Source organism: Cloeon dipterum, chromosome 1 (genome assembly GCF_949628265.1).
Source record: "Cloeon dipterum chromosome 1, ieCloDipt1.1, whole genome shotgun sequence".
Classification (NCBI taxonomy): Eukaryota; Metazoa; Arthropoda; class Insecta; order Ephemeroptera; family Baetidae; genus Cloeon; species Cloeon dipterum.
Genome location: NC_088786.1, coordinates 13,000,441 through 13,016,820, shown reverse-complemented (window position 1 = coordinate 13,016,820; position 16,380 = coordinate 13,000,441). Strand labels below are relative to the sequence as shown.

General features: G+C 40.9%; 1 protein-coding gene across 9 annotated transcripts in view; it reads right to left on the bottom strand.

Moving 5' to 3' along the window:
* dnc (phosphodiesterase dunce) overlaps positions 1-16,380 on the bottom strand; it is a 234,198-nt gene that overhangs the window by 73,760 nt on the left and 144,058 nt on the right. For 6 of the 9 annotated variants that reach the window (XM_065497234.1, XM_065497233.1, XM_065497231.1 and 3 more), the window contains one exon: positions 348-527. In XM_065497234.1, coding sequence (XP_065353306.1) covers positions 348-527 — 180 coding nt within the window. Of the gene's footprint in view, positions 1-347; positions 528-4,913; positions 5,223-6,973; positions 7,220-15,684; positions 15,885-16,380 lie in introns of those variants that run through there. The other 3 variants (XM_065497229.1, XM_065497230.1, XM_065497235.1) reach the window with 3 other exon arrangements.

Below are 16,380 nucleotides of genomic sequence, written 5' to 3'. Positions count from 1 at the left end.
TTTGATTGAATTACAATTGGATAACAATTTTTGAATATCCCGTCCTGACCGTAAAAGCAATTTTCCGATTTCAACCTAGGAATTTTTTCAATTTTAAAATCTCTTTCATCTTAGCCAGCTTTTAACTATCATACACTTTTCGTACACTTTGCGCTCACTTAAACTACTCGTTTTTCCATAAAATTAACATTGTACCGAAGAGCGTAATTGGTGGGCGAAGATTGTACATTTTTTACTTCATGTTAAAAACCGTTTTGTGGTTAAATGTTTCCACTTGAATTGAGTAATATACAAATTATCGAATAAGAAAAAATTGGCGTGATGAAGAAAAGTATAATTTGACTCACCTCTCACTGGCGATGGATGAGTTGCGAGACATGGACTTTGGAGACATCTCGAAGTCCGAGTCGGAGCGGTACAAGAAGGACTCTCTGCGCTGGGGCAAGTTTTGCAGAACGAGTCCGGCCGAGGGTGAAGCTCCGTCCAGCGGGCTACGTCCGGGGGAGGCACCATTTTCAACGTCGAAACTGGAACCAAACAGGTCGATATTCTGTGAGTACATCCATGAGAAGAAAAGCAGCATAATTTTTATAGACTGCTCAACAATAGCGATAAAAGAGGAGTCCGCACAAAACGATATTATTGCTGTCCTGATTGTTGAACCAATACATTTTTTTGAATGAATAAAAAGTAATGGCCAACAAAGTTACACAGGCTGGCAGTCGGAAAACGGGAACAGCCGGTGTCAGTGCTCAAATCACCTTACGCCACAATAAAAATGATTAAATATATACCAATATTAATAACAAACATTATAAATAAAATTGTTCTTGCCGACACTGGGAGATCAATGTTTAAAAGTATGACCGTCAAAACTTTTACAAATAATCATAAAATACTTCGGATTAGAACATTTTACTAAAGCTAAAATTATAATGAACAATAAAACAAAATTTCGCTGATGAGTAATTCTGCAAATTTGATTACTCTTTGATAATTTTCTTTTTGTTTGATTTAGCTACAAAGACTAACTTATAAACAAGTCTTAGCAAGAAAAAAGCTTGACGGTGTCAGTCTGTAATGACGTGTCCAATAAAGTGTCACTGAAATGTAATCGGTCATGTTGTCGAGTCATTACACCGATTGGTAGTGGCTGGCTCCAGCACTCAGCTTGATCGCCAGGCGACCGACTCGATGGCCCGCGGTTCATCAACATCTACCATTACAATCGCACTCACACACAGACACAATATTAAATTATAGCAGGCCACTCTCGCGTCAGGTTTTCGGGCATGGTAAGAAAGATGATGCATCAAAATACACACACGAGAGAGAGAGAGAGAGAGAGAGAGAGAGAGAGAGAGAGAGAGAGAGAGAGAGAGAGAGAGAGAGAGAGTGAGAGAGAGAGAAATAAAGAGCAGCTAGCGGACCGGTTTTCGCCGTCTGCCTGGCATCCTCCCACCTCGCGCGCCCAAGACAATGGCAGCTCGTTCGAATCTAGTTCTTTATTTCACTCTAGCCATCCATCCAGCTCATCATGTGCTCGCCTGCCGTCATGATTTTTATACGCGTTTGGTGTCAGGTGCGACGGACGGCGCTTTGCCTCTCGCCGAGCCGCTTTTTTGCCTCTTTCCAGCACCACATTTTCGGCAAACCTTTGTTCTCGGAAGCCCTCGACTGGCTATACATTTGGGGATATGGCCATTTTACGACTCCTTCTTCGTCTTTAGCGATAAAGAACTTTACTTTGGAAAAAATATAAATACCAAAGCGGAATTCCTTATTATGATTATGTGAGTTAGCTTTGATTTGTTCCTGTCAAAAAGTGCTTCTAAATTTTTTTCTTATAATTATTAACATTCAGCATTACCTTGACAAAATAAAGCTTCGTTTCCAAACTAAAAATCATATTATGCTCAAGCTTATGACTCAATTAGCAAGACCAATTTGAATACTGCCTTTTTAAAATGGTCAATTAGCAAATTCTGGAATAAATATGCGGGCACTGTAGCGTGTAATTGAATTAAACATCCACTGGCCTCATCAGTATAATTAGCCCATAAATTGGCTAGAATTTTAGATTCACAAGACGCTAAAAAGGTATGGAAATGGCATTAAAAAAAGTCGGCGACGAACAAATCACGTCAGCGATAACGACCAATGCAATAAAAAAGCACAAAGTTTTCCTTAATGAAAATAATTGCGAGATAAATCATCAAAAACCTATAAACAAATTATTTTACGAGCGTGCGGCTGTTTATTGCGCGCCCAGGCTCGGTCTTATCGCAACCAAAATCTATTATTATATTTACGTCAGCCTGTTATTTACAGCTTCTCGCGATATTTATTGATAACCCACAGAAAATTACTAACATGTATCTGGAACAAAAAGGCCGTAAACTTTCAGCGTGCCAATAACCAATTAAAATAACTATTAAATTACTACATATTAGGGTAAGGGAGCTCCGTCGCTCAAATCGTGCTGATCGCGATTATACAGTGTGGACCATTATGCATGCGTGGCAAAAAGAGGTAGTTTTTCCTTTTTATAACTCTCTACCATCAACGTAAAAATATGAAAAAATGGCGATTAAGATATAATGTCATTCCTTCATCCTTTAAATTTAGGGGTAATTAGCGAAATTCTTTTTCAACTTGTTTTAATTTTAATATTTATGATTTCCCACTTTGTTTGCCAAGTTATAGGCAGAAATTGACCTATGTTTATGGGAAATGTTCCCAAAGTACTTTTAGTTTATTTAACGATAAATTGCAATTTAAATTAAATTGAAAGATAGGGCCTCTGACGGGCCCGCTTTGGGCCGGCCGGGTCCCACGATCCCGAGGGAAAAGGGTGACGGCGCCCGCGGCGCCACCCGGTACCCGCCCGGCGTTAACGGAAAAAAATCTCCACTCGGGTATTATGAAGAACGAATATAGAATGTTTTGCTTTCAACTTGCGGAGCGTCCTGTGTGATATGGTGTGTTTGTACATAAAGTTGGCGTTCTTTGCTTTTCCCGCCTTTATAGCATCATAAACCTATTATTACTCTCGGGTGCAAAAGGTGAGATTGGAGAAAGAAGATTGAGAGGCAGGGCCAACGAACAAAAGCAACTTTGCGCCGGGAATATGCAAATTCTGGCAAACGTGTCCCTTTAACAAAAAAGAAGTTTGGATTTATGACAGTGATGCGCAAATAAAAGCTCGTGTCTTTCAAAAGTAAGAAGGCTTACACTTTGAATTATTTTCCCCATTGTCTGCTCTTTATTCTTTCAATCAAGCTTTACAGCGAAGGGAATTTTATGGTGTTATTCTTCTCTGCTGCGAATACTCCCAAGGTGGAATAATAAACAGCCCATTCAAAAACGTTTGTTTTTCGTTGTGATATAGTAAATTTCCAGAGCAAATTTAAAACCTCTGAAATTTAATCTGCTGCTTTATCTATTGCCATTGAAGATTTCCTACCGTCATTTTTCGTTCCCACTACATTGAAAAGTTTTGAAAGATAATTCTACAATAATACTTTTTAATTAGCACAGTCGAAAGTTTTAAGCGAACGTTGATTTTTCAACGATATGACGACCCATTTACAGGAAATAGCTTTTGCAGCAGTCCAAGGCATGACGTCTGGGATTGGTCTGATTAGCCTAAAATAGCTTTGCCAGAGCGAGACGGCGCGGAAGCCGGCGGAATATAAAAAGCTTCTTCATCACCAACTCGGATTATTTAAAAGAGCCGCGGGACGAATAACTATTTAAAGTGAAAATGTTTTCTTATTTGCAACGAGTGCTGCGGGCGTATCATGCGAAATGCGAAGGAGAAGAGCGAAATTTGCATCTGGCGGTGCGCGCGGAATGTTTGAATCAAGGGCGGAGCGGCAACAAAAAATATAATAAGTACATACACACGACGTGAGTGAACGGGAGAGCAAAATCGTAAATCTTGCAGATTTTGCCCAGCCGCGAGCAAGAAGCGAAGGAGAAAGAGCGCGATAGAAAGAGAAGCAGCAACCTATTGAAGTGTTGCAGCTTATCTGTCAAATCACGTCGAGTGGGCCATTCACGACGTCGCACTTAATTAATGCTACCACCGCGGCAGCAGGAGCAGCAGCATCACCATGCAACATTCGCGAATTCGCACTCGCAGACCAACACGTTTGAATCTTATCGCCATGCAAATTAGCGAAGAGGAACACTTGCTCGTTTATTTGTCGCCACTTAATTAAATTTTGATCGATTGGGACTGATAACCTAGGTAATTAGCCGCCAAAATTTACGACGGCCTCGCCCGATAGAATTATCTGCCAAGGGAAGATGTGACGGCCCCAAGATCTCTCTTTTATCGGCGACTTTTTGTTTGTGTGAGGAAGAGTTAGTTAATAGAAACTTTTTACGTTGTGGGCAATACAAATAAAACTTGAGAACTGCAATTTTATTACTCTAAATAATTGAAATATAATGGTAGTGCAAATAAGCGTTGATTCGTTCACAAGTTGCAAAATTAATATTAAAACAATTGTGATTTTATAATTTATAAAACAATTTAAATATAGGTTTTTTTTCTAGGTTTCATAGTTTAAATTTTATGTATTTTCTTCGTTTATAGAGCTTTATTAAATCTATTTTATTGATGTAGACTCTCACGATAAAGTTGAATTAATTTTACGGAAATCACGATAGCATGACTGCTGAGACATCGTGTTGGGATTGTTTATATCTATTCTGCTATGATCTATAACACGACTAACTTTTAAGGTAAATCTCGTGAATTGACACACACAAACAATATTCTCACTTATGGTCGATACCACCATCACCAAATCTGATCCCTAAAAAATTTCAAAATTAAGTTGACTGCAATAGTTTTTTTTATCTAGATCGTGATTGGCAAAAGCTGTGGATATATGTGTTACCCTTCTTTGATGCGACTAGAGGTCCTCCTGCGTGGCACCCTGTGCAACTTGATGCAGGACGAGGCGGACGAAGTCCTGCGTCGCGTCAGCAACTCATCTGAGCCCGTCGACGCCCTGACCCATCCCCTGCCGAAGTTGTAGCCGGACGGAGATGAGGCCACGGCGCCCGCCGTCGGGTCCCGCAGGCGCAACGGCGCCAAGAAAAACCGCCGGCCGAGGTACCACAGAATGGCGAACACGCTGATCACCATGGTGCATCTCGCTGCTCAACACGCCACCCTTGTCATTTCGCCGCTTTCGCACGGGATGCTATTCAGGAATCTCGGTTTAGGGATAAACCGTTTTCAAACCACTTTGATCTTGCATCAAAGGCAGTAAATGAGTTCTAGTCCTCTTTCAGCTGAACATCTTAGCATAAAAGTCGACTTTAAGATATTTTTTCTCGTGTCGGTTTAAATTAGGATGAAAAGTATGATTGTGTTAAAAAAAACATTTTGATATGCACAACGTGGCTAAAGAACAGATACTAACTTATTGATTATTTCGAAGCTACAAAAATTATTTAATTTTTGTAGCGCAAATTTTAATAGACGCAATGAAGCAATTTCATATTTAATTAGAGCCGATTAAACGTTAGCACTTCATTGAACTTTATCTAATACACTTTATACAGCAATAGTAACCGCCACTGCCGCATTCACTGATCGCTTGTAAGACACGAGAGGCAAAGAAAATTCACAACATTTCCTCGTATTATTACATATTTGCCTCTATGCATGCATGCAGTAAAATTCTTTTGCACAAACTTTTGAACGCAAATATTCATCTCGACATTGCATCAAAACAATTCCAATATTAGAATTTATGTCTCACGTAGCGTGAAAATGTTACAAATATTTTAACTCCTTTGGAAATCATGGCAAATTAAAATTTTGCAGCGGTCAAACAGTCGCAAGTATAATAATTTTATACGTTGTTTATTCATTGAAGATTTGTAAAGTAATCAGAATTTATAGTTTGAACTATCCGATTTAGATGTCAGGGAGATGCTGATGCATTATTATGCTTCGTAGTTGTTTATTTATGAGCCATATTTCGACTCACATACAATAATTTTTAAGCTGGCAATACGTGTATTGCAACTGCAAAGGACATGGACGCAGCATTTGTGAGGTTTACCATGTCAAGTTTGGACCGGCGCATTGAACTTTCAATTTCTGCTCGATAAGAAAGCCACCATAGGCAAGCAAGTCGCATTCTTTTCGATTACAAAACGGAGAGAGAATTCGTACGCTTCAGCTGCTTTTACGTTTAGAAAAGGCAAAGCCGCGGCCGCTGCGTTTACGTGCCCGGCTATATTGATTTGGAAATAAAAGGGCTATAATTTATTCACGTGGCGTGACAGGTAATACCCGCATCAAAACAAATGCTGCTCTCTTGAAAGCTGCCTCTGTTTACCGCCAGCACTAAGTGTATTCAAACAACATTGTGAGAGCAGCGACGATCCGCGCGACTGAGCTTTACCCGCCGGCCTAATGAGGAAAATGTTAATTTTGAATGAAAGTTCTTCTCGATCAATTATGCATGCTTAACACGTGTCACGATTAATTTTCGCCTTAACAGAATGCAGTGTTTCGACTCAAATGAAAAATGTAAAAAGAAACTTTTATATAATCTGAGCCAAAAATCTAGCCTCTATTTGAATGTGGGTAAAACTTAAAATATTTTTCAACCAAAAAAGTTTACAAGCAATAAGCTAATATATCATTAAAATATTTATCAGTTAAGTCAGACTACTCTTATCTGGATATTTCTCGTAGCCTTAGTTTTGCTTCAAAAATCATTAAATTTTTGAGATAGCTGAGAAATGGAAAGGATTACTTTTGTAATATATATATTATTCTTGCTATTCCTTGCGCACAAGCAGAGGATGGTATAGTACTCATTTTTTACCTTAAAGCAGCAAAGTGGTTTTCGGAAAACAGTTTTTCACAAAAGGATCGGAATATTCCCAGTAGCTACACCGACTTGCCGAGTTCGGCAGTAAGAACGAGTATTACCTAAATTATGGTCAATTTGGCGCAATGACAAAGGCGCCGGAGCCCAGCGTCGGTCGGGTCGCGGCGAATGAAACACTCACGCGGAGCAACACGCGGCTTGGCTCGCTCGCACCACACTGGCTGGCTGACCGACTGATTCTAATTCCGCGAGCGTGGCTCACGCGGAGCAAAGCGAGAGCGCGATCCACCCAGAGGACTCAACTCGGTCGGTCGGCGTATAATGTTGGTAGGTCGGTGTTGGTTGGTGTGCATGAAAGACTGCTGCGGAGAATAACAAAGCTAATGTAGGAGAACACGACGAGTCATTTGTGCGCGCATGTGCTCTGCTCGCTCGCTCGCGCGCACCAGCACCACCGCGGCTCGCGCTTTTACATACAAGTGTAATACCAGTCTCTTTTTTTGTTAACAGAGAAATAACGTGACAAATTCCTTAAAAAAGTGTTGGTTCTTTAAAATATTTGGCAACTTACATTAAATTGATTAAAAACAAATATTTTTAATACGAATTATTTATTTTTAAACGAAACAACAATCTCCACAGGTGCTTAATAAATTTTGCGAATTGTGGGAGCATATTAATGATTCTTGGGAATTGGATATTTCGGAAAAAGTTCCCTTAAATTTTTTCAGATCAAAATTAATGCCAACTATCATGAAGCCCATGCAAAGAGTGTTTTAGACAGAGTCGTGTGATCAAGTAGTTCAATAAAGCGTACAAACACGCGTCTCATTTTTCCCTCTTGCTTATAATTTGCATTTGCCTTTGTGAGTGCGTGGGTGTCTGTCACCGTGAGTTCTCTTCCACCTGAGAGTGAGTGACGTTGTTTATTTTCGTCCCTTTGCACCGCGACATGCTGCCAGCGGCTGTCATTCACAAACACATTTGAAATCAAAGCGGTTTTATATAAAATGTGTTATGAATTCTTGCGTTGAAATTTTTGGTGGTGGATTCGTAGCAATGAACGTCGCATGGAGTGCTATTTACATTTTTTGATACAAGTTTTAGCAAACTGTTATCAACTTGAATGAATTGGGAGTTTAATTCAGATTGACTTGAGCACAACACGGAATTAATGGCATACCTATCAGACTTAAACAGATAATTCCAATTGTCTGGTGTGATTTTATCGCTTGAAAATACTCTGTACAATTAGGGGACGCTACAAACCTTATAATTGTGTCATTTTAAGTGGAGTTGTGGAACTTCCAATTTAAAAATTCGAGAAGCTGAAAATTTGCAACTTTTTAGTGAGAAATTCAAATGAAAAAACCCTTTGCTGTTTATCCCAGCGCGGGAGGATGACTCGTGTTGCTCAGCCAGTTTTTGCAATGCACTAGAGACTGCACTTATCCATCACTGACGACACAAACAAGACAAGGAACGACTTCCCACGCAGGCGAGCAAAGATCTCTACTTACAAGGCCTTCTTTCTAACTCTCATGCGTCTCATGTTCTGCATCTTGCGTGGAGCCAACATGCTGGAGAGTCACTCTAGCCGACTAATCTGTGACTGCAGCCAAATTCTGCTGCTGCCCTGGGATTATAAACATGATGGATTTGGCTGGAAATTCAATCCTCGCAGATTACGTTTGACACCTGCCCGTGAGCCGCTAATCTTCGTTGACACCCACTGGTGGCAGGAGACGAAAAATAGCGTCTTGCTGACAGAAATTGGTGTGGCCTCGCGTCACGCTTCAATTTTCGCGCTCCTTATCTTTGATCGTGTTTGACGATCAATTGATTGAAGAAAACACGAAGGTTGAGAGGAGAGCTACAGGGCAACATAAAACGCGTTGGTGCAGTGAGTCGGAAGGTTGAAGGAGTAAAGGTAAGAATGAATGTTCCATAAACATCTACAATTTGAATAACTGCATTCTATTCTTACTTGGTGCGTTGGTGGAAATATTAATCCGTTAAAACAATGCAACGATTTCAAAGGAATACGTGCGCTAGTATGAAAAATAATTCAAATTTTAAACTTTCCATTTTTGTGGCTCAGTGCGACAAGAGATTGCCCTTGTAATTGATCGTTTTAGCATTTCATTGCTACATGTTGCCTTCTTGTTTTTTTCTTCCTATATCTTCTTTAAGTGATATTTATGTTTTGACAAGCGAGAATAAATAAGTATCATGTTGTGAACTATTTATCAAAAAACACTAGAAAAGTCAACGAAACATGAACATCAAATTATGAACTAAAATATCATATTTATTAATGTTCTTACAGCCCAGTCCATATAAGGTTAATTGGAAATTATTGTGAGTTTTATCTAGCATGTATAATAGAGAAACACGTCAAAAAGGAAACGACAAGCCTGGAGAGGATGAAATGTATCCCGGTCTACAGAATTCAATCTCGCCTTTTCATCACTTTTCGTGCGGATTTTGCCGGGAATTTTGATTAAATTTCGCATCTATTCAGGGTGACGTTTTTCGCCTCATGTATTTACTGCCAGCGCGTCCTTTGAGCCCGGCACACGCAGCATTTAGCAAAGGTATGACGTAATAAACCAATCAAGGAGAAGAGGCTTGCAGTGACGTCACTGCGCATTGATCCCTCAGAAGCTCTTCCAATACGCGAGTGTGCACTCAGCTCGCTTACGGGGCTTGCTGCCACCACTGCTTCGTGTACGAGAATCGCAGTCGAGTCGATGACTCCTCGCCTTTTGAGAATCGTACATATTTCTAAAAACAAATCGCTAACCTCGGTAATAGGGGGTAAAAGTGCGCGGGATCAAGTTTCTGAATTTCTGCCTTATCGACCAAGCGTGCACGCAACGTCCTTTGTCTCCAGCCCGGTTTATTCACAGCCGAAAGCCGCATTGTTTCAGAGGGTATCGTCGACATTTCAGGCGAGGTGATAATGCAGTGTGAATTCAGGTGCAAACGGAAATATTTAATATTTCTAGGATTATGGAGCAGATATGCGCTTGTATTGCTTTCTAGATAACTCTCCATCGTGATTTAAATATTACAATAAGCCACGGATTTTTTTCTGTAATTGGTGACAACCAGATAACCAAAGAGTTAGTAACGGTAAGCAACATACATTTGAATGGTAACTTTTTATATATTTTACCAATAATTAAAGGTTTATTTACGTAAATATGTGAAGGAAAAGGCAAACCATTTTACGTAACTATAAGAACGAATAAGAAAAAAAAAGATTTTTTACTATTTTTACATTTTGAGAAGCTTAGAAAACTCACGCAGTTGTTTTTTATTTCCGAATTCATTTCGATATTTTTAATATTGGAATCTGATCAGCTGTATAATTTAAAAAAAAATTATAAAACGATTCTGGCGAATGAACGGAACACAAGCTGTAGGGAAAATCACGGCAGTGGCAGCGCTAATCACGTGTGCCCATCTGGGGGTGCGAAATTAGTGCCGCGGGTGGCCGCAGAGGCAGGCACCCTTGAAATTAACGCGCGCATGCTGTGTGCATGTTTAGATATGCCGCACATACACACACCCTGATGAGCGGGTCCCAATGAGCTGTGCATTAACACAGTGGCGGGGGCGGGTGGGCGCCGCCCCCGAGCCACCTCCGGCACGTAATAAGTGTCCATCCACTTTACGGGTGCCAATTCGCGCGGAAAGCGGGTGCGTTCAGCCAGATGGGCCTTTCTGATGGCGCGCTCGTCCGTCTTTTTCGCCCCCCTCGCTTCCCTCCGCTAATTTGGACCGACGCTCTCCAAGTGGGTCACTCACTCACCTATGGACTAACCTGGAGCAAATCGATTTTTGCACCAGAGAAATTCCCTGTCCGCACATGTCTATTATGATGTTAGAACCTCTAAACTGTAATAAATTAAAATATAGCATAATAGGAATCGGACCCTTTGGAATTTTGCATTATGGGGATTGTTTTGTAGGAGTTGGATGAACTTGTAGTTTTAAAATGAATATTAATCTAAAAACGGAATTTAACTTAAAATTTAGCTCCGTATTTTGTTATTTCAACGATATTTTATATGAGGAGCAATAAAAAAAATATTTTAAATGTTCGAGTTCAGCTATAAGGGCTGCTAAATATGGTGGAGGGGAGTTGTTGAGAAATCATTAAGTAATTTTTCTTCTCTTTGTTTGGAATTAAATCTCTGATATACATATTGTTGATTGAGCTTATGGTATCCCTTATACACATATCAAATCACTGCTGTCTGCTTCAATTGAAATTATTTTGTTTATTTCTAAAATTCCATTTCGATCTCAATTGATCATGAGAGATATTCACTCTCCCTGATTTAAATTTCCCAATCATCAGGAAAAAACACCACATGACATCTGTACCATCTGTCATGTCAATATAAATTTTTCGATTAACCAGCACACAGATGAATGCTGAAATTATTTTTGGTGTTTGGACGGAGAGCGCAATTACGTAAAATAAATAATCGGCCGTCATGTGGATGTCGGTCAGCGGCAATTTAATTTTGCCGCTGACCTATTGGAACACTTGCCATACGCACTTATTGCGATTGCATTCTGCGGTCCAGCCTGGCCACAGCCGTCGGCGACAGTTTGATTGCGACGCTGGCTCCCCGCGGTTCGCCTGTCATTAACAAAACAAAGAGTCGAGACACACGCACGCAATCGGTAAATTTAATAGCCGCGCACTGGTCGCTTTTTTCGCGACGAAATGAATCAGCATCAGCTCAAACATGTGCTCCGCGAAGGGAGAAATACGCACCGGTACAAGTCGACGGGTGAAGTTATCAGGAACCATCCGTCGCGGACGATGCCATTAATAATGTGTCCGTAGACGTTTCTCCGCAAACTCTCGATAGACGTGGCACTAGAGCTCTTGCGGATCGACAACGACGGCGGTTGTAGAAGATGATGATGCCGGCCGATCGAAGTCGACGATAACATGCTGCTCGTAATCATGTTTGCAATCGCACCGTCTCAATAATCTGTGCCCCGCGTGTGTGCGTGCATGCTGTTTTGTTGTTATTAAGTCATCGTCCGTTCCTCCTCTTCGCATCCAGTGAATATCCCACGAGATTGTTTCCGAGCAAGCAAAGATTTGAGGTACTAATACAGACCTGCAGGAGGTTTTGAATGATTTTTATTTTGCACGGTTAAAATTTGAAACTTTGGGAATGTAAAAAATTATTCTTTGATGAAATTTATGAGTTGTTTCATGCTACAACTGGTAATTTCGGATTATAACCGTAAAAAGCTTTATTTTGAAACTGACAAAGCAGTATAAGACAAGTGCGTTATCTTCTTATATCCTTTTCGAAATCCAAAACCGCAAATTGCTGTTAATAAAAATATGCACACATGATGTCAGATATATAATTAAATATATATATATTAATGAATTTTGTACATATATAGTTTACAGGCAGAGTGCTAACGCTCCGTAGTGTTCCGATTTTCTCTGTCAGAAGTAACAGAGTTCTAAATCACGCGTAATATATTATAAAAATCATTCAAACCTGCAGCAATGTCAAAACTTCGAAAATTTTACAGTTTCACTGACGATGAGAGTAAGTAGTTTGTCCTAAATTTATAATTATCTTCCCCTCCTTGAACACTGGCACCGATAATGAATATCGAAGAGTCTCTTTACGGCACAATGTGATCGTACGAACAGCAAAATAAAACTGCTCATCCGACGCGATAGGTAGAGAGAATTTGAACTTCCCTTATCGTTTATCGTGAGTTTTTCGATTGCACATTTTACGTTATGTATAGGTGTTATTTATTTGTTTAGCGTAATCCTCAATTCCTTCCATTTTTTCATCGACTTATTGAACATCCTCGACCTTGATATTCTGATGATCCATTAGCAAATAAGTAGAAATTTGGCAAAAAAAGGCCACATGCAAACATTTGCGTTGATAAGCTTTTATTTAATGGAACTACTAAAATTTGGTGTCAAAAATGACATATTACTTCAAAACATAGATAATTATGCTGGCGAATAGCGGTGCTTATCGGTCGTGTTTCAATTAACGTGCGATCCGGTGGCGACTTAATAGGCAGATAATTTATCGATAACGAGTCAGTCAATAGTCCTAGCGGAATAGATTACGAGTGTGGTCAATTACTGAATTAATTAGTTGTTGTTTGCTTTAAAGTTGAATTTTGATTAATATGACTGATGACGCATAAAAGCATTTTTAATAGCAAAAGTGTGTGTTGCTATTTCAAGCATCTCATTACAAAATGTTTCCATAATTTTGAGCAATAAACCAGTTGAATTGTCTCATCAAAAACCAATGGTTGTTTATAAAAATCTAGATAAGTGAAGCAATTTATATGTCCAATATTTTTTCGTTGTAATTTAATTTAAACATAAAATTTATGATGAATAAAGGACACGATTCAAGCTCCACCCAAATAAAACTAAACCTGTTGATTTCGCTCGGAATCCAGGTAGCTCACGCGGGTGTGTGTAATGGTAAGAGCCGAAACACGACATCAAGCTGAGGAGAGTGAGAGGTAAATTGCATTTTACGCTTGCACAGAGCTACGTGTACGTGTGCTCTGTGACAATAAGCGCACAAGGAAACCAAACAAAAGCATGTTATACCCGCTGGCTGCTTGGCGTGTTTATTGTGACTTACACGACAAGATGTGCGTTCGTTCGTGATGGCAAAAAATGTGCGACGATGACTTTTAAGGCTTTGCCTCGGCAGGCATTAACTGCAGTGTATTTTCCGTGTACAAGCAGCACAGCCAGAGAAAAATAAATGTACTATACAACTGGAGGATGTAATGAAAAAGATCACTGAGGGAGTTTTGCAGAAATAATTGTCTCGGAAGATTTATATTACGGAGTGGTAAAAGGCTGCAGTAGCGGCGAGTCTTATAGCGAGATAATAGGTGAAGAAAACTGATTGATGCTGGCAAAAATAATAGAACATTGCAAAATATTGCTCAACTCACGTTTATCTTTTTTACGCATGTAAACTAACATTAGTGAGTTACAAATAAGCAAATATATTAGGAAAAAAATACCTTATACTTTCTGAAACGGACTGCCTTTCCCGCAGCAGTTTCATCCTTTTGCCGATATTGAGCGTGATGTACGTTTTGAACTGCAAAATAGTCTCAACAACAGCCTCAGACATGGTGGAGTCCGAACAATGAAGGACGCTGGCGCGTTTTTTGGTCCAAATCACTGGCGTCCAGCGCTCTCACACACACACACGCGCGCGCGGACTCAATCAAAAATTTCCCAGCAGCCGGTCATCGTCGGTTGCTGGTGTTTATTTTCGCTGATGAGAATTGCCATTATGCCGTCAAAAACCAATTAACTAGCAGGCACGTGCTCACGTTCGATTACTCCGTGTGACTGGCCACACTCGCTACAACCAACTTATCTCCACCTTTCCATATGCAAACGTCCCGGCGGCACTGCTCGCGACTGCCGCGATTAATGCTGCTGTAGTTGCTCCAAAATTCCCAGATAACGTCGGCCGACTTATTTGCTAGAGAGTAGCGCGGAAGAGATGATTTAATGATAACTGACACATCAAGAAGAGGTAATGATGAAATTAAACGTAGCTGCGAGATAAAGTGTCCCCAATACAAAGCTGTTTTCGGCTGTTGAATTGATAATTCTAGCCAGCCAATAAAAAAAATGCAACTATTTGTGATTTTCGACAAAAGTTTCTTGTTCACCGGTAATACCCTGTAAACAACGTAACAACGCCCCAATGCAGAATAATATTAAAACACGTATTATTTTTTGAAGATGAAATTCATTCAGTTTGTTAATTTCACTGAGTCATCTTAAGATTGACAGACGAGCCTGCTGTCCGCATCACAGCTGATAAGCGACTCATTTGTTCTCGTATGAATTAATCGGGATGGCTTCGGAGTTGTGTAGTGCAGCGCTGAGTAACATCTCGACGTGCAGTTTCGTCGGTCTGTACGTATTTTGAGCACAGAAAGAGACAAGAGAGGCGAGCAGGTGACGTGTCAATAATCGATTTTTATCTCCTCAATCAACGGCAGCTGCGGAGGCAAAAGTTCGGCTCGCGTCGCGCTGCTGGAATTGCTTGTTGTCGTACTTAGTGTTTGCCCCGTGCGCCACTGATAACACGTTTAATTGTTTCTTATCGCAACTGACATTGCTCTGCACGAGACTTTCAGCTTGCCTAAAAGAAATGTCAAATACGAGAAAATTTGCGATGGCAATCAAGGCAGCCGCGATTGGACTTTTTCTAGTGGCAGAGCACTCTTGCTAAAGATAGCAGCTTCTTAATACTCAACTTAATATTAGTAGTTCGAGAATACGATAAAGGAAGACTGACAGCTGATTTCTGAGCTGAAGTACTCAATGATAGTGGTATTTCTAACAATTGACATTATTAAGGGTTCCCAATTATGGAGCGGCCTTTTTGGCTCTCGAAAAATAATTATAAGATTCAACCAATCGAGATAATTCTTTTATCTCGCCCGAAAAGCTAAGTGCAAAGTATGTGAACAGTGAATTCACCGTTTCGGTCATTTCAAACGAAACCCGTAACCAGGGAGCAGCGTTCACTAGTGCAAACGTCACAATTAGAGCGTGTTCTCCAATTTGACCTACATCCAAAGGTCAACTCATTAAGCAGCAGGGCGGCCGGCCGCGGCGCGTTACCCGGCCCGTCGAAGTAGCTGAGGAGCCGGGCCTCTCTCGCAGGCTCCGGGGCCCTAGATTTCGGGCCCGAGTGGGGGTCGTAAAAAAAGTGCAAATAATTACCGGTAGGTCGGCTTGAGAGCGGATGCCTCACACGGACAGCACGAGTCGCTTTTTCTGCGCCTCCGCTTGAAGCACCAGTGCTGACCCATGGCCCACTATGGTGGCCGCTAGCCGCGGCCGGCTAGAGCATGGTGGCCGTCGGCCTATGGTGCGCCCGGGGGCCAGCAAGCGGCCAAGAGCACCGGCAATGTCAACACGACTGGGGGTTGCGAACATGGATCCCGACCGCGCAGCCCTCTAGCGGCACCGTCGACATTCACCCCCGCACACTCACACACCGCTCGCACGTAGGGGTGCTCCAGCCCACCGGGGGTGGGTGGCAGGCGGGAGGATAGGCCACCCGCTCGCCCGCTGCTGCTGCGCGCCTTGAGACGACTCGAATATATAGGCCGCTTCGAGGATCATCCCAAGTGCACAGCTTGCTGTTTTCAGACGTTATTTTGAGTGTAAAACGGGTCGATTCATTCAAAATCAAGAACACTGCCCTAATGAGGCACTCTGCAAGTTCTAAGAAAATTATTTTTACAAGCAAAGAACGATCGAAATATTTTTAATGCAAACAAGATGTGTTTAAATTTTTTAAGATAAAGAAAATTAGTGGTGCTATATCCTTTATTTTTCATTCAAGACTATTTTTTGCCGTTTTCATAGATTTTCGGAGAGCAGGAGGGAGGTGGATAATTCAATTTAGTTTAT